Source organism: Microchirus variegatus (genome assembly GCF_963457635.1).
Source record: "Microchirus variegatus genome assembly, chromosome: 1".
Taxonomy (NCBI): Eukaryota; Metazoa; Chordata; class Actinopteri; order Pleuronectiformes; family Soleidae; genus Microchirus; species Microchirus variegatus.
The window spans coordinates 17,969,143-17,993,288 of record NC_139802.1 but is presented as its reverse complement, the minus strand read 5'-3'; the positions used below and the strand labels follow the sequence as shown (position 1 = coordinate 17,993,288).

Below are 24,146 nucleotides of genomic sequence, written 5' to 3'. Positions count from 1 at the left end.
CATCAGGAGAGCAGAAGCAACAATACTCGTAACAGTGGAAAAAATGAGACATAATCATGATTATTACATTGTAACCATTTAGTACAGGGGGGTAAACAATACATGATTACCTTTGCTGTGCTGTTTCTTACATGATGCAGATATAGCAGCTCAATCAGCTACTTTGGCAATCTGTCTCCCACGTAAGCCAGCATGGTATCTGAGACCTTACACAAGAAGATGACGGGTATTTTTTGGACAAAAACACAGTCCAAACATCAAATGAAACAACAGAGAAAAACACTGTGTTTCTGTTCTCTCTCTCTGATTGATTCAATTGTTATTTTTTTTTGATATTGTGATGCTTCTCTTTCCTGCGCACTCTCCTCTCCTCCCCTCGTGTTCTCTCAGTGGACTTAATCGAGCCGTGGTGTATAAGTACAGAGCAGGGCAGTGTATATGATGTGTCTGCTTGTTTGTCTGAGAAGACTGGAGAAAAAAAACAACCCAAATAAAAGAGGTGTACGAATGAGGTCAGTATCTGGGTCACACCTCTGTCTGCAGGTCCATGATCTCCTGGCCCACCAGAGGAATGGTGGCGCTGGTCTTCTCCCATTCCACTGTCTGCAGCTCCAGAGGAGAGGCTGCCACTGTCTCCAGGTCCTTCCTCACCCAGGATGGAGGGGAGTGGGTCTTCCGAATACCCTCCCATGCCCTCTTACTTGGGGTCTGCTGCTTGTCCTGATGGAAAACAGAGTCAGAATACATGTTTGAATATGATTAAAAATCTGTGCTTTTTAGTTATTTTAGTGGAGCTGTACAATGTCATGCTGGCTTCCTTAGAAAATAAAATGCAGTGCATATTCAGTTTCTTGCCAAGAGTAAACAATAATATCACTCCCACTGTGTGTCTTAACAAGGCTGCAGATCTGGACCTTGCTTTAGTATGAGGAATGAAAACATTATTGGGAAGTAGCCGAACTCTGTTTGAAACACAAAAAGAGACATCTGCAAGTTCTTCTAAAGTGCATTAATTAACACAATAGATCTCATTTAGTTTAATATAAAATCAATTGCAAGCTAAAACACTCATTTATTACAGGAATGTATAACCTGGGATCTGAAAACACAGAGACTATGGCTTTAGATGCTGTATTTAAAGCTGCTGTCAGTTTGAGTGTTTGCTCTGTGACCACGATCTAGGCCTTGTTTAGAGTGCAGCCCAAATCTGATTTTTACACATATCCAGATTGTACTGATATGTATTGATTGGATTTTGTGGACAGCTAAAAAAAACATGATTCTTCCAAATCTGACTCAAACCACATATGGAAGTGTTTTTTTTAAGATCCACTTAATTTGGAACGTCCTAGTCCCTCAGATAGGATTTGAAAGTGTCTTCAAAAAAACAGAAAAAGTTTGTCTTGTTTAGACTAATTTGGCACTTTTACACTATACAGCTCTAGCACTACTCGGCTCTCTACTCTACTCAGTTTGGTATCAGCCACAAACTTCTTTTTGGTGTAACTGAATCATTACAATCAGTTAATGTAAGGAGATTAGTTCAGTACTTCCTGCATGGACGGCGCACAGCAGACTCCACCAGACACAGTCGCTGAGCTGAAATACGGTGGAATGTGTCAGCAGTGCTGTCGCTAAATACACCAGACTCCTCTGATAATTGAGATTTTAGAAATTGCCATGCTAAATGTTGGAGATCAATGGCTCATGACTCAGCTCTAGAGTCAAACCGAGCCGTGCTAGAACTGTATAATGTATAAAGCGCCACTTGTCTTTCCAGGTCGTGGAATACTAGATTGGACAATGTCAATATGGACACACCCAGATCGGATCTGATCACTTGGAATATATTTAATATAAACAGTTGGTCAGGAAGATCTGATTCTGATAAGATATGCTTACAAATCCGATTTGGCCTGCAGTCTAAACACGGCCATAGTCTTGAGGATCAAATGGCAAATCTGTGAGATATTTACAAAGAGGCAGCCCTTCCAGAATTGTTCCTGAATTGATGAAGGGAGGAGAATATGAGCATAGACAGCTGAGAGACAAAAGCAGCTTTAAATGAACCACCTCTCAAGTGATGTGTCATCTTACACTCGGCAAGAAAGTGAATACACAGTCTGTAACAGACAACATCTTTGAAGGCCTTAGGCAAACCTATACAATATACACATGGACTTGTTAATTCATGTCTATAGGCGAGTATAGCATATGCACAACAAGGTAGCATGCAAATAATGATTGGGATACAAATATGATATTGGCTGATGAGCACACCTTCAAAACACATCTCGTACTGAGTGTGGAGAAGTCAATCTCTCTGCCTCTTGTATGATTTTTATGTCACATGTTTCTGGCAAGAACTTAATGATGAGTGATTAAAAAAAGAACCAAAAAAAAATATACCATCACAAATATGTGACTGTCTTTTGAAATGTGATGCCAAACAGCTGTAGGCTTGATATGTAGGAGGTGAAGTTGGACTTAAGCCAGAGTAAAGTGAAACAAACGGAGCTCAGGGGGGGATTCACAGCAGAAGGAAATAGAAACTGCTGCAATGGGATGACTGCAACTACTAGCCAATATGTGCCACCTTGCAGTTGGTAACTATCGCCCAAAAAAATTATAATCCAATCCCAGCCTAGTTGTGGGGAAAATAAGCACAAATCATTATTGTGTAGGCTAAAAGCCATGCCAAGCCAGAAAAATGCTCATATCCACACGGTTTTAAATTAATATTTGGAGAGGCTCTGAAGTAAACAAACAACAAAAAACCCTAATTAAAATGTGGCCATAGGACAACCAGTTACTACCTGGGTCATTTGATTGGGACAACCTACTCCACTCGTGGTGGTTTTTGCTAATACTCAGAGAAAAGGAGAACAATATTAAGGGGAGTGGGGGGGGGCAGGACAGAATAAAGTTAAACTCGTTACACTCATGTTGGTCTTGTCACTGCTGGCAGAGGACACACTCCATCTTTTGGCAGCTTTGGCATCAACAGGTGGAGATTCTCTATCCTTGTCTGCATTGTGAATCTTCCTGTTCAGGTCCTGAAACATGTCCTGGTGGCGTTTCCGGGTGTGCATTATTTTCTACACAGGAACATTGGACGTTACGTACAAGGCAAACAGCACAGGCTACCATTAATCCTGTTATGCTATTATGTCTTTTATCTCAACACTACAGTCACACCCAAAATTTAGAGTGACAAAAGTATCGGTCTTAAATGCTCTAGAGGAATCAAAAAAACTAAAATTACCTCAAAGTCAAGCTCTGCATAGCGTGATTTTCGTCTCTGGGGGGGAGATGAGACAGAGAGATTAAAGATTTGTCTTGAGTTCCTTATTTCTTATGTATTTTAGTGTGCGTCTCCACATCAGCCAGTCAAGGAATTGTGTTTGTGAGACTATCTGGGAGGAGAGGAACAAGTCATGTGGGTGGACACACGCACGGTTTGCTGCTGGTCATTCGGACTCTGTTGGCACGAGTTTGCAGTTAACAGATTGCGACCAAATGACCTTTAAGTGCTCTGTCACAGAGTGATGAAGGAAAACCTGACCTTCAAGCTGCTTGGGAGCTGTGTCAGCTGCTGCCTCACATGGCATTATGGGACTTTGTTTTGCCCCGAAGTGAAAAGACACCAGCAGGCAGATGTCCACACCACTGTGTGTGTCATCCCAACTTGCCACTGCTGTCGGGGCTTGGTGCTGAGTGAAAACTATATCCTTTTTAAAAGGAAAGTTGCTGTCTTTGAATGGGGCCAGACAATGCTAGGGGTGCTACACGGGATGGAGTCATTCTCAGGACAGAGATAAGCTGGGCTGTTGTTATAACTGATAACTATTCAGTTTATCAATATCTCAGCTGATCTATCCGCTTGTGGCACAATACAGATACTAGTTGACACGTTTGTACGTAGTTAATAGGGGTGTAACGGTACATGAAACAAGAATTTTAGGTATAGGCTGGATACAGACATGACCCAAATGACATTGGAACAACTTTGGAAATATGACTGTCACATTCAAAAGTTTTTAGTTTTTTTTACTCCTTCTGTCCTCCCTCACTAATATTTCTTCCTCGAGTTCTTCCATAAGTGTATAACTGCCTGTAAAGCTTTGATAACTTTCACAATTGTGTTTGAGTTTTTTGACACCTGACAAAGGGACAGCGGTTGCCAGTAGCTTAAGCTAAATGCTTGGCTAGGATTATCACCTGTGTGTTAGCAAACAACGCAACACCAGTAAAACAGGAAGTTACACAATATATTTCTGTAGCACGTCAATTCATCTTTCACTTATGCCAAAGCACCCATTTAACCATGAGTAAAGTTACCATTGTTAATCTAAACTGGTTTGAATACAAGACAATGTCAAACATTTCAAGGGACAAGTTTAGCTAAAGGACCAGGTGCTGATGGTTCAGTTAGTGCAGATTGAGTCCAGCAAGCTAGTGCTAATGGTGACCGAAGACATGGAAGACCTTTTCTCTTCGCTATTCTGTTGTAGAACACTTTTGTTTCACAGTCTAAACTACAGAAAAACTGATCATACAAAAGCTAATATATGACGACACCATGAAACTACAAACAGATATGTAGCGCGTAGCCCATTTCACACTCAAAATGGCTTCTGCTGAACCAACATCGGACCAAACTATGACCTGAATAACGAGGTACGTACCAAATCAATAATTTTTGTGTCACGTTACACCCCTTGTTTCTATAGTTTACTGTATGAATGGCTGTAGTCCATGCAAACTCATAGATGAGAAAAATAAAACTTTTATGTCTCCGTTTTGAGAAGGTGACAATAATGAGACATAATGAGACCGTGTTGTCCATGATGCTGCTGTAAATTATCAACAAAAGCAAGTTAAAAAGGACATAAAATATCTAATTACCTCCAGTATATATTACCTTTGTGTAATGTATCACATTTTATTTTCTAGTTGTTGTTTTTTTACTAATTTATTCCAATTAGTTTTGTATTTTCTTTGAAGCCTCAAGTTTATTTTGGCCAGCACCAACTAACAAAATTTGAAAGGAAAGACTTGGGCCTGTTGTTGTACTGATGTGACTGGTGCTGTATAAATATTATATATATATATATATATATATATTATATTAAAGTTAACAAAAAAATTAGTTTGTCATTAACAGCAAAATGCATCAATAGCCAGTTCTAACAGGAGCAGATCAGAAAACATGGTGATTGCTCAGTTTTTGAGAATGTATGGCAAGTAGTAGCAGTAAAAAACAAAATGTTACATATGCAAATCATATTTTAAATGTGAAGTATGAAGCTGACAATGCATTGTTGTGACAAACGTATGCTAACTACTTTAGTGGTGACGTACCTCCAATGAGCTCATGGACAGTGTGGAGACGGTCTCACTCTTGGACATCACACCAAAATTTGCAGAGTCTCCTCCATCACACATGCTGTTGACCACCTTTGAGTCTCTGGGCATGTTCTGAAGATTGTGTGCAGGTGAGTCTCTGTCAGAGCATGACACACTGACCTGGTCAGCAGGCAGGGTCTTCAGCCCAAAGCCAGGCACCGGCTCTCCACTGACAGGGTTGGCCAGGTGGATGAGCCTGGTTTGTGGCAGTTGATCGATGCTGATGTTGTATTTGGCTGCCTGCTCGTCTTTCCCCTTGGCTGGCCTCAGAGTGGCAGTGTTGTTGGTTGGTAGAATCATGTATCCTGGACCTTTGCCAGTGCCCTCTGAGCTGCTGCCCTCACCATTCCCTCTCGACACGTCTCCATCCAGCTGCTTGAAGAGATCGCCGTCGCAGATGTAGATGGATTTGGCACCCGGCAGCTCCGTGCTGATTCCCTTTGCAGCGCCTTTCTCCCTGCGCAGCGTCAGAGTGTGACAGTTGTAGTCGGCAACATTCTGGAGATGCACCTTAGCCATGCTGGCTGGCATGGTGTTAAAGTTAGAACCCTTCTGAAGGGTGAGGGTCCCTGCAGAGGCCTTCTCCTCCCCCTGAAGTGATGAGCGTTTCATGGTGCCTGGTGAGAACAGAGGGACAGAAAACCCAGTAGACATCAATAGCTTGCATTTTCTCAAATGTTCAGATTAGTAAATCAACTGATACACTGAGAACTCAAGGTTTCAGTTGTCATATTGGTCTGTGGGGTCCTTGGACTACTTTCCAGCTCTGCCATGGCCTGGTTTACATGTGCAAGCCACAGGTTTTCCCTATTTTGGGATCTGTTGTGTTGACCAATATGTGAACTTGACAAGAAGCCATAGCATTTTACTAACTCTGAGATCTTCAGAAGCATGCTGTGCATCATCCACAGGTAGTCCTCTCGTAATCTAAAGTTATAGTTTACGTCATGCAGAGTATAATGTATGTGCACAAGCACCAGAGGACCCCCAACTCCCAAGTTCCCTGACACACACATCATGTTTAGGCCTAAATGAGCAGCATGAGCTATGAAATAGCCGGTTAAAAACTTATTTACGAATGAAAAATAATGCATGGCACAGCACTGACTGTGCCTACTTCCCATGGTATGCATATCCGATACCATGTAGATATACCGGGACTCCTCCTTCTATTGACATAAATGGAAAAAGAACATCAACAAAACAATCATGGTTCTTTGTTCTTTTCTCAATCGGGCCTGTTTGCGTCTCAATAGCTTTTCTGCTCCAGATGCTTTCCTTGATATCCTGTCTCAAGAGATAATCAGATTTTCACTCCCAGCAGATATCAGAGCAGAGCCAGTATCTGATGTGGCACTGTCGGGAGGGACTTAATTATACAGCTGCAGTGTAGTAGAGACTCTGACAGCCCTATTTATCTGCATATAACTGTTCAGCACACGTTCATCCCACTCCCATCAGCCCAGACTAAACTGTGTTATGTAGCAGTAATGTGCTGTATCTCTTGTCAAAACAACTCCTTGGTGAAAGGAGACTGCGGTGATGCTGATTGTAAGACACAAGTGCAGAACTGAGGGGGAATACGGCTCGCATCTGTTACGGCAATGCTGAGGAATCTGAAGCCGTGGAAGTACAGAGACGAGGCACAAAATAGGCATCTGTAACGGTTTTAGCTGCCGTCCCAAAAGTCACATCAACAGCATGCACGGGCAACAAAATTTAACTCACTCAACCTGGAGCTTACCTGATTTGCAAGCCATGTCGACGTCCTTTTCAAAGTCAGTCTGAGGACAGAAAATGGGAAATATAATATCACCTGTGCAGACCCTTCCAAAATCCGTCTATTACTCTTTTACTAATAATGCCATTACTACTACCCTAAACAACAACAAACATGCATTTCCACACCATTAACTGAGCATGGCCATTCTGGAACGATCCTCCTGAATCTCCATTTGTGTCCTCCTGGCGATCGACAACACGACACTTCACTGCTTCTTGAACCTGCAACAAACCATACAAACTTAAAAACTTCAAAACATGTTAGAGAATCAAAAACTTACACATCAGCTCCACTCCAAGATCTGTACGATGCAGACTATGCATTTTTGGCTCATCTGTATACAGTAAGTTGTTTGTGTAAGCAACATACAGTATAATAGAGGCCTACAGGTCATTGGGCTGTGGATAGTTCTGTGGAAATACAATGGTTTTGGTCAGGTCATTAAAATAAAAAACGCTTCAACCCATTTGGAGTCCTGATGGTTCAAGAAGCACCATGGCCAGATCTCAGACCACATACCGTCATAACTTATGAGAGAGTTAGAGTAACAATACCAGGCAGGTAGGGTTTTGATGTAGAACATCTTCAGCATGTGTAGGAGTTTTGTTCAAAGTAAGGACAAAGTACTGTAATACATGAGCACATACCTCAAACAACTGGAATTATTAAACAAACAAAAAGTTCATAACATTGGGAAAATTAATGTGCTCAAGTAACACCACAGCCTTGGGAGGTGGTGATAGAGCAGAACTTTCCAAAACACAACAATCATTGTCTCGGAAGGATGAATGTCCTCACTAATAAACATTATGTGCTTTTGATCTTGTGATCGAGGGACTCTATTGGCTAATTAGACTTCTGGCAACAAGATAGATAAGGTTTTCCCAAAAAAACAATAGGGTGCTTTTTCTAAGGACATCCTGGGAAATAGCACATCATGACGGCAATTATTACCAGATTATTTGAGCTGTTATTGAAATGTCTAGTGTACACTATAATCCTTAATATCTTCCTATAAGGATTCTACACTATCATGTGGACACAGAGAACTGTGTCAACTGGTCCATATGGACATGGATTTGAAGTAAACCCAAACAAAATTCCAAGATGAAACTGCGTTCACAATGTCAAACAAAACCAGGAAGAACAGACAGTAAATGGCTGGTGGTGCCATGTGGTACCTCTCTTCGTAGGATGCAGTGCACCATTACAATGACGAAGCCTTCCAGCGAATCAAAGACGGCAAAGAGGATCTGGAAAAGGGCGGAACGCCGATCGGTAATTGCCAGGACAGCTGACATCCACGTGAGGGCCAGGAGGGGCAAAACCACACAGGAGCTCCACAGTGACGCCCTGTTGGATGGGAGGGGAATAGCGGTCAAGAAGAGCAGAAGCAAAACGGTGTGAACATGACAGAGAGGAAAAAAAACTATGCTTATTTTTAACAATTATGCTGTAAAACTTTACATATTTTCTGACATTTTCTAACTATGAACAAACAGAAATAAAAACAGATTTTTTTTTCTTTCATTAAAAAGTGAACCAATCTCCTACATGCCCTTCACTATTGGCATAGTGTTACTAGACTTCAACTAGCATGAATTATTGTGTTACTATCACATACAAAAACATACATACATTATCTGCAGATATATATATATATATGCTCATAAATCACATATATTACATGCATGTATGTTTAAGATGGTTCAGTCAAACAATAAAGAGAGGAGGGTGAACAGTGGGGGAAAAACAAGTGTAATGAGGCTGAAAAAGAATACACAGACAAACGGAAGAGGCAGAGCGGGGAGGGACAGAGACAGAGAGAGAGAGAGAGATAATCTGGAGAAATGTCATTCCCCTTGCCCATGTTGTCCTTTTTTTAGCCTTTTTTCTCTGATTTATTATATTTTTTCATTTACAACGTGGGAATAAGCTGATAAAAGTGATGAATTTATGTTTGGATTCTCCGAGAAAACCTATTGAAAGGGTGTTACATTTTATTTCCAGAGGTGGAAAATGTACAGAAGGCAAAGTGACATTGGAAAAAATACTTTATTTTCTATAGGTTATTGCTATTTGCCTTTTCCATTACATCAGCATAGTGCTAGGCTGCTGTTTTGGAAGGAGGGTTTATGGATCTTGAGCTACTGCAATGGTTTTATTGTCAAAGATCAGCGTGTCTTTGTGATTCTTACGGCTTTACACAAAACAAAATGTAACAGAAAACCGCTAGAAATGAACTGGAATGAAAATATGCATCGATGTGATGTTTATGTATTAAACAAACACACCTGAAGCGACCAAACAAATACCCACTTTGAATATTTTAGCGAACAACAGATTTGTAAATCTGTTTTTCACCCAGAAGCAAATAAACATCTTTAATTATCTCATATTCAATGTCATAATTATCAATATCAACTTATGTGGTTACCGTTTAGGCCATTTCACCCAGCCTTATAGGCTCACTAATTCAGTAATAAAGAATGTAGTTTACCCTGAATCCTGCATTAATTATTAAGATATTCACCTGGGAAACCTGTCTCTAATACGTCTCCCTCAATAAAGGATTTATTAATCCTGTAATAACTTCTCGTGAGCATTTATTGTCTCAGTGTTTCATAACGCTTTAATAACAAGTGCTGTTCTCGTGCACAGAGACACACGAATGGTGCACTCACTGACCCTGGCTGACGTATGAGGCACAAGTTGTCATCGGGACAAATGATTCACTAATGACGAGTTAATGGTGTGAAATAATTTAAAATCACATCACAAATAACAATTACTGTTATCGAGATAGTATCGTTGCCGGACAGACGAGGTGTCTTTTGCAAACATAGATCATAACGTTCCAGAGAGTCTGTCTCGTTTGAACTGAATGCATTACTCAATAAAGTAAAAATGCAAAACACGAGATAAATGCAATGAGGTACAGACGTATTATGTTCCCACTAAATGTAGTTGATGTCCACAAACCAGCAGCTGCATTAGAGTACTTGGTTACTCTCCACCTCTGGTAATAAATTGGACAAAAGGCAATTCTACAGTTAATGGGCTTGCTTATGCTGGCTGAATATGTGCCTTGACCTCATTTGAAATTTGATATATTGATACGAATGCTTTGTTTATAGGCTAATGGCCCTGCCTACTCTACAGTGGATAAAAGATCCTAGTTTCAGTGTGTACCTGGTCACGGATGAAGATTCTGATAATCAGCACAGCAAACAACAACCAGAAATGTCAGTTATTTTCAATCTGGGCTTCTTTTTTTTTTTCAAATCATTTATAACCAAGTATTTGACTGTATGCCCACAATTGCAGGAAGTACTGCTCTCTAAAAATAATCCACTGGTGACAGGAAACAACCTAAATCCACAAGCAATCACACGGTAATGAACATGCTAGTGTGAAGCACTAACTAACTATCTAACTGTCATGGCTAACTGCTTTCCCTTGCCACCACAAACTTGAAATATAAATCGACAAAACATAACACAAGAGGCTAACACGGGGCAGGTAACCCACTGATATTGACGTGGCTGCATATGACAGATCATTTCAGAATTAAAGGAACACTGTACAGGATTTTGTGGTATTGTGTGTAGGGCTAACTATGTTGGTTGTCGGGCAACATAAAAGGAAAAAAAGCCCTCCATATAGCCACTGTCTGATTTGTCCATTTTGGGCTACTGTACTGGTCAGACTCCAGAAATGGACCTAACATTTTATATGAAAGTGTTTCCTATTGTATTTACTAGGGATGGGCACCACTTCATTTCATCCAATTCCAGTGTTTTATGCGTCTCCCCTATGCCTTAAGAACAGCCTCTCAGAGAGGAGAGTGTGCACACCTTTGTCTGCACAGCACTTTTAAAGGTAACGCTCAGGTGTTTGTGCCTCAGATTCAGGAAGAACGCAACGCACGCAACTTCATGTGCACTGTCCACAGTGGCAGGTGCAAGACGCTGCTCCAGCTCCAGCGTTTTGAGCTGAAGTGAATGTTACTCTGGGGAAAAAGATGAATGGAATAGGTTTGTGCTGTATATAAGGCTTATTTAAATTATGGTTGCATTAACTGATATGCTTTTCTTTGACCAATCAAATTGGATAATCAAAAAATGTTGCCCATTCCTTTTAGATGTATCCACTTCATTTAGAAACAGAAAATACATGTACATGCATGATGCATATGACCAGTATTATAATAACCACACAACCAAAGTCTGAAATGTCTGTCGAACCCCACGTTGCACATTAGGGAAGTCTCTTTGCACAATATGAGGATTAATTAATAATTATTGTCAATATAAATATGCATGTGGTGTCGTGATGGTGTGCAGAGGACAACTCCACAATTAACCTCGGAACAGATTACTTTAGTACAAAAGCTAGACATAGAAAGTAAAGTCCTGGGCTGAACCTAGAATTCATAGATCACGGCAACGCACACACACACACACACACACACACACACACACACACACACACACACACACACACACACACACACACACACACACACACTGAAAGTGCCACCAACCCCCAGCACACACAGACATACGGTGCACTCTTCATTCGATTCAACGATCGGTCACATTTGCATTATTAAATATATACATTCAGTAATCACATTTTGTTTTAGCTTAAGTAAGTCTCATATTAAGCAAGGGCATGAGAGAAAGAGAGGAAAGAGTGACAGGGAAATAAATAAAGGGACAGAGAACCAATCAAGAAACAGAGAAGGAGGGCGGAGTGTAGTAAAGGAGAGAACAGAGGTAAGAAGAGTTAAGGAAAAATAATTAGCGTGACTAACATGGCGTTACTGGTAGCTGTGGTGGAAACGTCAGCCGAAGAGATAACTCCGCACTTGGCACATTTGAGCGTCATATTGTACAGTGGCACTGTCATCTGACTGCAAAGTCAAATTAACACGCTGTAACATACACAAACAGATACAAATGCACCTATACACAGACTCGCAGAGATGCGCGTGCGCGCGCGTGTGCACGCACAAAACAGTCACACAAACACTGAGTCACAGTGGTCTCGCACAATCTCTCTCTCAGGGCTACAGTTCAGCTCCAAGTTTGATGGAATATATTTTTTTTGGGTTTGCCTGTGTGAGTGATTCAGGGAACAGGACATAATATAAGGTTAAGATATGGCCATTGGTGGATGTTTCACGACAAATGACGTCTGATTCCCTTCACAGATGACTGCTGTGTTGGCCTAACCAAGTGTTTTTTTTTTATCCAAATGCCTTATTATAGGAGACTACCTCTTGTAAGCAAAAGCTAAGACAACATTCAATGATTTACACACATACACACAGATTTTCGCCCCACATTTTTGAAAGGTAAGCTGCTGTAAATGATGTTATCTTTTGGCTAACTTCCATTCAATTGCTTCATATAAATTTGAGGCAAGCTTTCACATCAGCGAAGACATTTCACAACATGAGCTGCTTATGAACTTCCTCAAATCTTCAAAATCTCCAAAAGACATCCTTCAATATGTCGAAATTGTGAAATTGTAGTTTACTCTGCGCTCTTCTTCAGAAGTGGGGATATCCAGATATTGAAATCAAACTCCAGCTTACCTTAACCCCTAATATTAACCAGTTGTAAACAGATCATTTAAGTTAACATTAACACGTCATCACGAAAGAAAGAAGTTTTAATCTACTGATGAAATGACAATTACTCTGTGTTTCTGCTGCTACAAATGAAACCCTTAGCATTGACTTATTTATTCAATGTAATGCAATTTCATCCACCACTGACTCATTTTAATCTGTATCTCCGAGCCAGATTATCTGAAATGTTGCATCGCTTTTGGCAACAAACGAGTAGTGGGGGGGGCATTCCAACCATGGTGTTTGTTGTCTCCTGTGCATAAATGATGAGTGAATTTAACATAATCAGGAAAATCCCCTCCTTTCCCTAACACCGATGTGACAACCCTGCCAAACAACAATGGCGTGGAACCAAAATTTGCCGTCACAAAGATTGCAAAAAAGTGGATACACAAACACAGACACACACACACAAACACACACACACACACACACTCATAAGTTCCAGGAAGAAACAGTCAGTGTCCACAAAGGAAAAAATATTCCCAAGTAGTGTAGTTAAAGTGTTACATAACACTATAGCACTTTATAACACTCTAACAGCCATTTTCTCTCCCGTAGAGCTAGGGAAATCTTTTTAGATTAAAACACTTAATCACCCAGTTTATATTCAGCTGCGAGCACTACTTACAATGAGTGCAAGTTTGGTTCACCATTACACGCTCATTACCTTACAATAACCCTTTGGACTCGGTGGCTATGGTGTTGAGGTTGATTTCAAACTATAATTTGACACTTTTCTCCAATCATTTTCAAGTTTGACTACAGCATTTGTGTTTTAATTCAATTGGGACTTGGGCCATAGAACAAAAAAACAAAAAAATCCCCTGAAACAAGCACTTCTCTAACTTTGTAACCAAAGTGTGTCCATTTGGGAAGATCAGTGTGGTTGCGGTCAGTGTAGTGACACCAACATCTGATGTTTGGTATTGATTTTCCTGGAACACTACAGCAAAATTCCATTATAGCTTCAGCACCTGCAATATCTCAGTGTGATACCTACAATAGTAGCCGCTGGCCAGTTCTTTTCAAAAATGACACTCAACTACAAAACTATCACCCTGTGGTGATAGCTGTTGGGTAAAGTAGTCGTTTAAGGATTTCATTGGTTGATATTGACTCTCTACTTCGTTTTTTATTGGTATATATGGAAGATTATTCAAGGTTTGTCCCCGATCCAACACCCAGTTCTCCTAAAATGTAATTCCTCCATTCTTTGCTGAATCAACAGGGTTCCATTTCTAATTCTACAGACTCTCAACAGTTTTCGCTCCTCGCAGAAGACTGACTAGAAGGTGTGAGATAGTGACAAGTAATGAACTAATCTGTTACCGTATGGCCTTGTGCTCGACAACAAATGCAGCCAAAGAGCTGAAGGAATCAATTTTTTTAGCCTCTGGATGCCAGGATTAAAAGAAAAATACACCACATAATAGAAGGAATTCAATTTGAAGTAAAAGGCCAATGCAGCTGCTAAATGTGCACTGTAGGCAATGATATTAAAAAGCAATCAACACTTCTGATGTACAACACTATTTTCTCAAACGTAAAGATCAGGAGGAAAAGGTGGTTAGATTCTTGGCAGAGAAGGAATATCTATGTATATTAGTGCTGGGCGCGTTAACAAGATAGCGGCGGTTAACATGTTTACGCGACTCCCGATTGTTAAAATGAGACTCTAAAGTCACGCTAAACTTTAAAAACAGAGACACACATACGCAGTACACAGGTACGCTGGTTATTTGTAGCGCTGCTCTTTTCGTTTAATAAACAGACCACACCAGATCGACTGTAGGCGCGCTAACGGCGCTAAAGGAGCTAATGCAGCTAACTGGTAAACGGTGCCTGGACTCGGTGTCGCGGCACATAAACATGACGTCATGCACTTCTTTTTTCGGTCAGTCATCATGGAAACATGTCGTGTGTTAGCGTGCATTAACCTAGTGCCCACCACTAATATATATATATATATATAGCAGAATGAATAAATACATAAACCAACAATTACATTGATAAGGTGGAATCTAGCTCAAAACAAGCCTTGTTTTGCACAATTTACTATAACGCGTTGCAGCAATTGGAATGAAAACGTCTAATTAACCTCCTGTTACAAGCAGTTAATACACGACTCAACGAATGTTTACAAGTTTTTTATGAGGGAAACAAACTTGCTTTACTTCTCTCTCTCTCTCGACTGTTAAGAGACTAATCTTGAGAGGGGGGCTAAGGAGCAGGGAGCCTCGTCTCAGGGATGCGAGCCGAACTGGCTGCTGCAGATGTGGCCGCATTTTAAAGGAGATGTTGAATAAATTGATTAGCGTCATTAGGCGCGTTTTGCATTTGAAACACGAGCAAACAGAGGTGAACGGGCCGAGTTTGAGCGGACGTCACCAAAACAGACACAATTCATTCTTCTTCTTTTCTTCAGCGACACCAGCACAAGGTCAACACAAGAACAAAACCTAATTTCAAACCAGCGAAATCCCATTAGATAATCAACAACCACCGAGCCAGAGCCAACTGCAACATATTGCTTCCTCCAATTTGGATTTGCATTCTTAACATGCCATGACCCATATGGAAATGCTTGAGAGAGATTGTGGCTCAGTGCAATATTACGTAGATTGAAATATTAGAAGATCCAAGGTCACATAGAAGTGGATCTCTAAAAGGTTATACCACACGCTAGGTGAGGAAAGCACAAATTAATTCATAATGCGGTTACAGTTTTAACCTGTTTTGATCTTGATTTTTTTTGTCTTCAAGGAGACCTTTTTCTTTAAAATTGTCTTCATATTTTACATACAGCCGTGTTTCCACCCAGTGGAACAGTTAGGTTTGGTACGTGAATATAGAAATCGTACCGATTTTGGCACCCTTCTCCTGGTGTAGAGTAAAATGGTACGGTATGGTCCAGCAACCGTCTTTTTGACAATACGTGAGAAAAAAACCAAGCTGCTCACATCCTCCATTGTTGTCTGCTGTGTTGCGTTTATTGGTGTCACACCGACATCACACTACGCATCTTGGCGATGTGGCCATCGGGAACAGCCTAACCCCCTGCCTACACTCTTAGAAATAAAAGTGCGAAGTAGAACCATATAAGGTTCTTTGGCTTGTCCTCATAGGAGAACCATTTTTGGCTCCAGGTAGAACCTTTTTATAAACCCTTTTGGAGGGTTCCACCAAGAAACCTTTTAAAATCCTTTATTACCCTTTAAGACCCTTTCTTCGGGAAGGGTTTTTCAGAAGCAAATGGTTGAAGGTAGAACCTCAGCCGTTGTAGAAGGACACTTTTGGAACCCTTATTTCTAAGAGTGTACCAAGTACTATTCTTAGTTGAATCGCATCCCTGGCCCAGGGTTTTACCATTCCAGAACGTTCTTTACCATAATTGGAACATGGCACAGTAAGATTTGAAGGAAATTAAATAATTTCCACACACCAGTTATTGGGGAGTCCTACCATGCTTGAAAACTGTGGCATTTGAAAGCCTTTCTGGTTCCAAAGAAAGCTTTGCACTAATAGTTGTGCAAAGCTATTAGTGCAACTAGTAACTAGTTTTCCAGGCAGAGCAAGTAAGTAATTGTGCGGTAAAGACATAAATGAGTTTGAGAGACCCGTCTGAAGACAATTTCCTAGTTTTTTCTTCCAAAGAAAGCTTGATGAATGACTTAACACGCCATGAAAGAAAGTGTTCCACCATGACTCTAGCTGGTCTTTTGACTACAACTTCTAGCGGCACTCAAGCTTTACATGTAGGACCTTCAGGCAAACATCATATTTCAGAGTCAAGTCGCTGTTCAGGCAGCTTGTCAGATTTTACAGTGCACCGCTCTCCTTGAACATGTCAAATCTAAACCTTGACTGAAAGATAAGTAAATCATTATCATGTTATAAAACTATTTTTGTCTAAAAAAAACAAACAAACAAAAAAACTACCATCACACCCACACATTGACTGATCTGGTCCCATAGAGGAGTTTCAGTTGACTCAACCCAAGCATGTAGTTCATAAATGTTTACAACTGACGTTGTTTATCAAACACAATAAACCGTTGTATTCCCTCTCACTTATGGACGTTACAGCACAGAGCCATTAAGTGGCCCGGCAAAGACATCAAGGTTAGCAAGACACACAGACTAGAGACGGACGGACAGACATCCACTTCACATTACTGTTATTTAGCTGACGTCACGATCTGGAGGACAATTAGTTCTGCTTCATCCTCTCATTGAAAGTGTACACATAACATGGAGTAGTAATATTTGGAGACCAGCACAAGCAATGCAGTATGCCTCATGGCCGCTTTTTGTCAGAAAAGACATTGACTGTTCCATCTTCCATCTGCTTTTTTTGTTGCTGTTGTTGTTGTATAGTTTCACCAGACAGACACCAAATCATTCTTGTTTTAATCTACAAACTGACAGAAATCTGTCTCTATGAAGCCTGAATTTGAGATTTCAGCATACCATGACCAAATTAAACTGTCCTGTTAATATCCACCATTCATACAAATGTAAGTACACAAGGCAACAGTCGCACCAGATTCCCCAAATTTACCATCAGACAATCTGACATAAGTACAGACTACGCCATCAGAAACACAGATACTACCTACCATGCACACACACAACATTCCCACACAATTCATCCATCTTCAACCACTTTATCCTCCACATGAGGATCACGTGGGGTCGCTGTGCCAATCTCAGCTAACATAGGGCGATAGGCGGGGTCACACCCTGGACAGGTCGCCAGTCCATCTCAGGGCCACACATAGAGACAAACAACATCATCTCATTCCCACACAATTAAAAATAATAATAACAAATATACTATTACAGCAACTACCATTTGTTAGTGTTAAAAAAGGTGGGTTTTCTTTCTAAAAGCATACTAGAAATGGAGGCAGTAATGTGTTATTGTCTATCCATTTTAGGAAGTAGTAAAGATCGCAAGGTCAATAGTGAGATAGTGAGGTAAAGGCAGGAAATAAGAGAAAGCCAATCAGAGGTGATTGCTGAAGCGTCGGCAGCTTTGGTGATGGGCAGGGCTGGGTAGCCATACATTAAGAAGAGGGTGGGATGGGCAGGTATTATCATTTTTATTTAATTTTTGTTGTTTATTTTTTTTACCCAATCACTGATGACATGGGAGGGGGCTTCTGAGACTGATGTTTTCCTGATTGGAGAGCCCTGAGTGAGAGAGAGGGGATTCTGTGCAAACTCAAACGTGACATTTCAGACAGCAAAAACAAGTACAGTTGAACAGAGAAATCATTGGAGAAAGCAAACATTTTTTTTTTCACAGGGAGGGAGAGAGAGAGAGAGAAAGAAAATAACATTTGAATGTACCAACTATGCCAATGGAGACAAAACAGCCCAAGGGTAAAGGGGAGCAGGGTGCACGAGTGTAACTATTTTCTGAAAGCTGACAATGATGACATTTTTGGGGCTCAAGTCACTATTTAGCAGTCATGAGGCCAAAAATGTCTTTGGGATAGGGTTTCATATAATGTGCAAAATAAAACTTTCCGCAGCATTGCAGCGATATGCTGGGAAAATGTGCTTGATATTACATCACGTAGGAGTGATGTATTAAGTGCAACCAGCCTTCCTCTGTGGGAGTTGTCCCATAAATGAGCACATAGCTTTTATCCATACTGTAATCAGGCATGAGCTCATAACCTGTTTCAATATATACCACAGTGTTACAAACGTCAAGGTATCACATTTTAGAGCTGGATTCACTTTTCTGCTTAAGGTTATCATACCATCAGGATCTCATATTTAGTTTATAGTTACAAGGTGTCTTTGAATGTCCACACTTTGGCTTGTGTTTGATTTGCCCTGGTAGAGCGCATTAACCACACAACACGACATCACCGACTACCACAAGTGTATCATTTACACTGCATTTAACAATGTTTCTACTTATACACTGTCCGGTTTGGATAACCTACAACTTTTACCTCAATCTCCATTTCCTGACTCCAATCTCTAAATAAGACAGCAATTTCCATATTGTTGGGTCAAATGGTTGTATCGGTTATGACAGCACCGCGCCGGTTTCCTTTGGATCAGGTTTTAGACAAGTCTCCTACCCTGCTTCCCTTTACTAGAAACAACCAAACAGGATTCAAAAAAAAGAAAAGAAACAAAAAGAGACAGATGGATTCACAGAGCTCTACATCGATAGCAACACCTGCAAACAAAGAACAGCAGGAGGAAAATGCAACACATTGGAAACTTAAAAGAAAGCAATGAGATGAGTCATCTTGCTCAGTCTGTGAAGGACCAATAACCAGACACCCTTCCTCACATATTCTTGCCACCCTTCATTTACCCCTAATTCAGAGGCATCGATCATAGTCTCGGCTATATGAAAAAACACATTGTCTTATGGTCTTTTATCTTATTCTTGATTAATTCAGTCACATTCCTCTTTCTTATCTTTTCCCTTTTTTCCCTTTGCTCCTCATTATTCTCCTGGAGTTAGAAATTAAATGTCATCTTTAGCCAATTTGCCAAAGTCTAGAATAATGCCCGAGGGTAGTTTCAAGTAATGAGCCAATAACGGCACTTGTTCCTCCCCCCTAAGACGTCAGCCTGGTTATAGGTCACTGTGTAAAATGGATGTGCGGTATAAGGCATACCCCGCCCTCTCCTTTAGTTTCATATCAGTAATGCCGTCTTTGGACACCAGTTTGTTAAAAACGAGAATCCCAATAACCATGTTAACCTGCGAAAAAGAGAAGAGGCACAGGATTAAAGCAGAGCAAACAACAGTTTCATTACTTCAGAACATGCGAGCGCTACTCTTGAGGATGATGGATGATGACGTGCATCGAGATGATGGACACATGCGTGTTTATCATCTAAAATGTTTGCTATCAGACACCCGATGAAGCATGAGAAGTATAAATTGGATGAAAAGATGTGTTTCTAGCATACATGCTGCAAAAAACTAAATCATTCATAAAATATGAGCAGTGTGAAATCAAAGGCACCGGGGGGGTTGTGGGATACCCTGAACTGCAGCAATCTCACACAATTTTAGTTCTTTGAGGGTTCTGATGCTCGGGCTTCCAACATGGCTGACAACTGAAGAAGTAGCTGTTTATGTGAGAGGCAGCTTGTGGAAAAAAAACATCCACACCAAGCTGGTGGGTTGGAGGTGGGAACAGAGCACTGGGACATGAATCATCAAGTTCTGTGGACAGATTTGATTGGGAAACAAGGGCACGCTGTGATTACGGTGAGGCTCCTGTAGGCATTATATGCCACTGCTTTACCGTTAGATGCAGGTTGAATGCGAGGGGAGCTGAAGTGACGATTATACAGTAGTAAGCGAAGGTTTGTTACATAATTTTTTTTGAATTTGTTTGAAGAGAGGGGACGCGGAAATTCAAAAGCGAGCTTCAAAATGCTGATGCGCCGCCGCATTTTATTTTAAGAACATAAAAAGTGGAAGAGAAAATCAACTATGAGGAGTAGATGGAAAGGAAAATGCGGGCAAAGCAAATCGAAGGTATATCCAATAGGAAAAGAAGGCAAGAGACAAAGGAACTTAAATAAAGGGAATGGATAAGGAAAGCAAAAGAGGGCTTAAAATAAAAGTAGCAGGGAACCAACAGAAGAAGTGAATGAGGAAAGGGGAAGAAGATAGAGAGGTATATGGAAGAAAGAGAAGAGGGATAAAACAACTTATAGAACAGCCAGGGAAGGAAGAAATACACCTATTTGTTCAGAGTCTACATGCCATTTAAAATAACTGTGTCTCTTTTTCACACTATTTTTTCTCGCATTAAATACTTTTATTATCGCCTTTATGAATATAAAGTTGGTAACCTGAAATTTTACTTATAAAAGTCTGTAAATACATGCACATGCAGATTAGACGTGTTTTTAAGTGGCAAACTTAAGTGCAAACACTTTTACATGCGGCGCCGGTAATTGGTCTCATTGGGTTTAGTGCAGAGGTGTTAACATGACGGACTAAAGATGACAAAAAAGGGGGAAATACCAAGACAACAGCTGCAGCAGGTCCAACAAATGCATAAAGAAGACCTCCTTCCAGAGAGAGCCAGCAGCTACAAGAGAGGAGCAAGGGAAATACAGACAAGAGTGATATGGTTAGAGGAGAAGATGTTGATGGGAGTTGCAAAGAGGAGGCAGAGAATGAGGTGAAAGGTACAGGACCATAATGTTTGACAAGAGTGGGGATTTAAAAGATAGATGAGACAATGAAAGAAAGAGGTTAATTATTCTGCAAACATAAACCCCCATCCATGCATAATAACCCTGCATTAATACTTAAAGAAGCAGATGTATAGAACCTATAGTAAAGCATGCTTACTAGCTTGGTGTTCCATATCCCTTTGCCTTGGTGAAGCCGACCGAGATCGCCACGACAAGTGCAGGCAGACCTAAAATATGAATATAAAGGACATTAATGCAGGATAAATAAGACAAAGACCATGTGGAGGACACAGAAGACGAGCAGACAGGACACCCACCCCAACCAAGACACAGGAAACGCTTCCGTATGATGCGATTCCTGAGGCGGCCAGTCACTGCCATGTACGACTGCCACGCCTCCGTCAGAACCCAGCAGAATGAGGACAAGAAGAAGAAATGGAGGAACGCTGCAATCAGGGTGCACAAGACCTGGAACAACAACAACAAATAATAAGTCAATGACCATTAAGTCAATACTGATTGTACCGTGACTCTGATCGGCGCGTACCTTATTCCGCGTCTGTGTCTGTCCGATGAGAATAAGGGCGTTGGATGATATGATGGAGAGGCAGAAATTGATGAGGATGACTGAACGCTCGGACCGAATGTACCTGCACAGAAACACAAGAGACAAGAGAAGACCGGCGTGTTACCTGTGGCCAAGATCAGGCTTTCAGCGATGCACTTTTCACCGTATGCTACCACCGCTTCATTTCGTTTGTTGTTTTTCATTTATCGCACATCTATTTTAATTATTTACTTTATATTTTTAGAATTTACACCAACGCTAACATCATTCAGCTGGAGCATGAAAACTCGCCTGACAAATGTGCACGTTTCTCCTCCAGGGTATCTGCACACTTTGTGAAAAGGGCTCAAAATAGTGTGTGTATATATATATATATATATATATATATATATATATATATATATATATATATATATGATGTAGTATTTTACAACATGGTAATTCTTTTAATGCCAATGTTTTTTTTCAGTTAAAGCTAAATTGTCTCATCTCCAGAGAACAAAAAAACAAAACAAAAACAAACATCTGTTGTGGTTCCAATAGTGGCATTTGCAAAAAAAGAACAAACTTTCACATCAACGATAACAGCTGTCTGTAGATTATAAGCACAAACGAGTTAGTGGGCATAGTTTATTTATTTTATATTTGTACTCTGGATACTCTGCATTTAGTTAAACAGTAACATCTGCTAGTGCGAGTCACTTCAGGGCTGGATAACCTTTCTCAATTCCAATTTTCATAAAATCCATTCAACTGGTCATACTTAAATGTATATATATATATATATATATATATATATACACATATATATATATATATATAACTATATATATACACACATATACATATATATACATTCTATCACACCTTTTTAATGTGATGGCCAGAAGTGTGAGGCATCTGCTTTCAGATGGTTGTGATGCTGCAGTGCACACATCGCTTTCAGCCAAATCAATCTGCTGTAAGTTTCCCCTTACTTTGGTAGAGAAATCACAATGAATTCTGAATGAATGAATGAAAAGTATAGAAGGTGATACTCGCATGGACGTATGTGCCTGCTTCATACAGAAATATCTCTAAAATATGACTATTTTATCCCCTCAAAAATCTAGATACCAATGAATTTGTCAACTCCAGGTTACACCACTGCTCAGAGACAACATTCTAAAGGGAGGGGAGATAACAAGACACAGATGAAACCCACAAAATAACTTTAAAGTCCAGAAATACTAAAAGAAGCCCATCTTCAAAGTCTGCAGCAGATCCTAAGACACCTAATTACAGATAACTACACTCACAACACACATCAATGAATGATTAGGAGACTTGTAGAAACGTTCCAAACCGTCAAAGACGGATTTGAATGTTCCCTGAAAGCACCTAAAGCCAGTGAAATCATTAATACAGCGCTCATTTCATGAAAGCTGCATCTTGGGTGTCAACTTTATCCAAGATCACATGTCCTTGCAACACACTCCGTTTTTATCTGCACGTCTCCAGCCGTAATGATGCTAGTGATCACTTTGAACACATCCCTACAAACTACACACACTCTGGCCTGTCATTTACTCAAAAAAAAAAAAATCATTTGTCACGAGGGGAATGTGCGACACTGCTGTGATGCTTGTCAGCAGTGATACATAACGGCTACGAGCATTTCATTTCCCCTGACTTTGACCTGACAGGCATACAGGGAGAAGGACAGCGAAGTGTATTTAATGTAATTTTCCTATATTTAAATGTACAAGTATATTTATTTCTTTATATTCTTAAATATGAATGTCCTTGCTGGTGGAATACAGCTCTGAGGCTGGTGGTTTCCCCACTCCTGCTTTATGGGACAGCAGACATAATAGTGATGTCCTTGCAAGTGGTGCACTTTTTTATTTTTTATTTTATTGTTCGCTTAAATGTTCTGCACATACAGTATATACCCAAGAAATATAGATGTGTGAATGTGTTCTTTTGTACTTGCCAAGGACAATAAATCCTTTGTCTACAGTTTTATAACCAGACTATGTGCCTAAAATGGCACCTGCAAAAAAGAGCATCAAAAATCCTTTATTGATATTGGAAATTGGGTAAAGGCACTTATTAAACTGAAAAGTACGTGGACGTGCATTTCCACTTCCAGCTTCTTATCAGTGGAACAGCTTGCCACTTAATGTGAGTTCAGCTTACTCCATTGTAGCTTTTTAATGACTTCTAGAAAACTTTATTTTTCCTATTGCATTTGTTGAGTATCATTTGCTATCCTCTGATACACAGAACACAGGGGATGTGTTGTTTTTCAGTCTTATTTTCACTGTGCACTTCAGTACGAGGAGTGAACAGCTCACAAAGTGATGCAAACTTTAGTTAAAAGCCATTGAATGGTGACATAAAGTTTCATAGAGAATATATTCTCCATAAGATATCTTATATTTAACTAGGCACAGATTTTAATGTGAACAAATTTTCAGTGAGAGGGTGGTTCTTGTGTGTACAACCCAACCTAAAAAAAACAATAAACTATCACTTTTCCTTGTCATTTTTTGCAT

At 40.2% G+C, this 24,146-nt stretch overlaps 1 protein-coding gene across 1 annotated transcript in view; it reads right to left on the bottom strand.

Moving 5' to 3' along the window:
* Window positions 1-525: 525 nt before the first annotated feature.
* Window positions 526-24,146, bottom strand: part of adgrb1a (adhesion G protein-coupled receptor B1a) — a gene marked incomplete at both ends in the record, with an annotated part of 90,596 nt that continues 66,975 nt past the window's right edge. Inside the window, 14 exons of the mRNA XM_083891155.1 lie at window positions 526-720; window positions 2,940-3,098; window positions 3,266-3,301; window positions 5,365-6,026; window positions 7,154-7,193; window positions 7,318-7,413; window positions 8,374-8,545; window positions 12,012-12,110; window positions 17,973-18,032; window positions 19,493-19,578; window positions 20,863-20,929; window positions 21,196-21,265; window positions 21,356-21,506; window positions 21,586-21,688. Coding sequence (XP_083747281.1) covers window positions 526-720; window positions 2,940-3,098; window positions 3,266-3,301; window positions 5,365-6,026; window positions 7,154-7,193; window positions 7,318-7,413; window positions 8,374-8,545; window positions 12,012-12,110; window positions 17,973-18,032; window positions 19,493-19,578; window positions 20,863-20,929; window positions 21,196-21,265; window positions 21,356-21,506; window positions 21,586-21,688 — 1,996 coding nt within the window. The remainder of the gene's footprint in view (window positions 721-2,939; window positions 3,099-3,265; window positions 3,302-5,364; window positions 6,027-7,153; window positions 7,194-7,317; window positions 7,414-8,373; window positions 8,546-12,011; window positions 12,111-17,972; window positions 18,033-19,492; window positions 19,579-20,862; window positions 20,930-21,195; window positions 21,266-21,355; window positions 21,507-21,585; window positions 21,689-24,146) is intronic.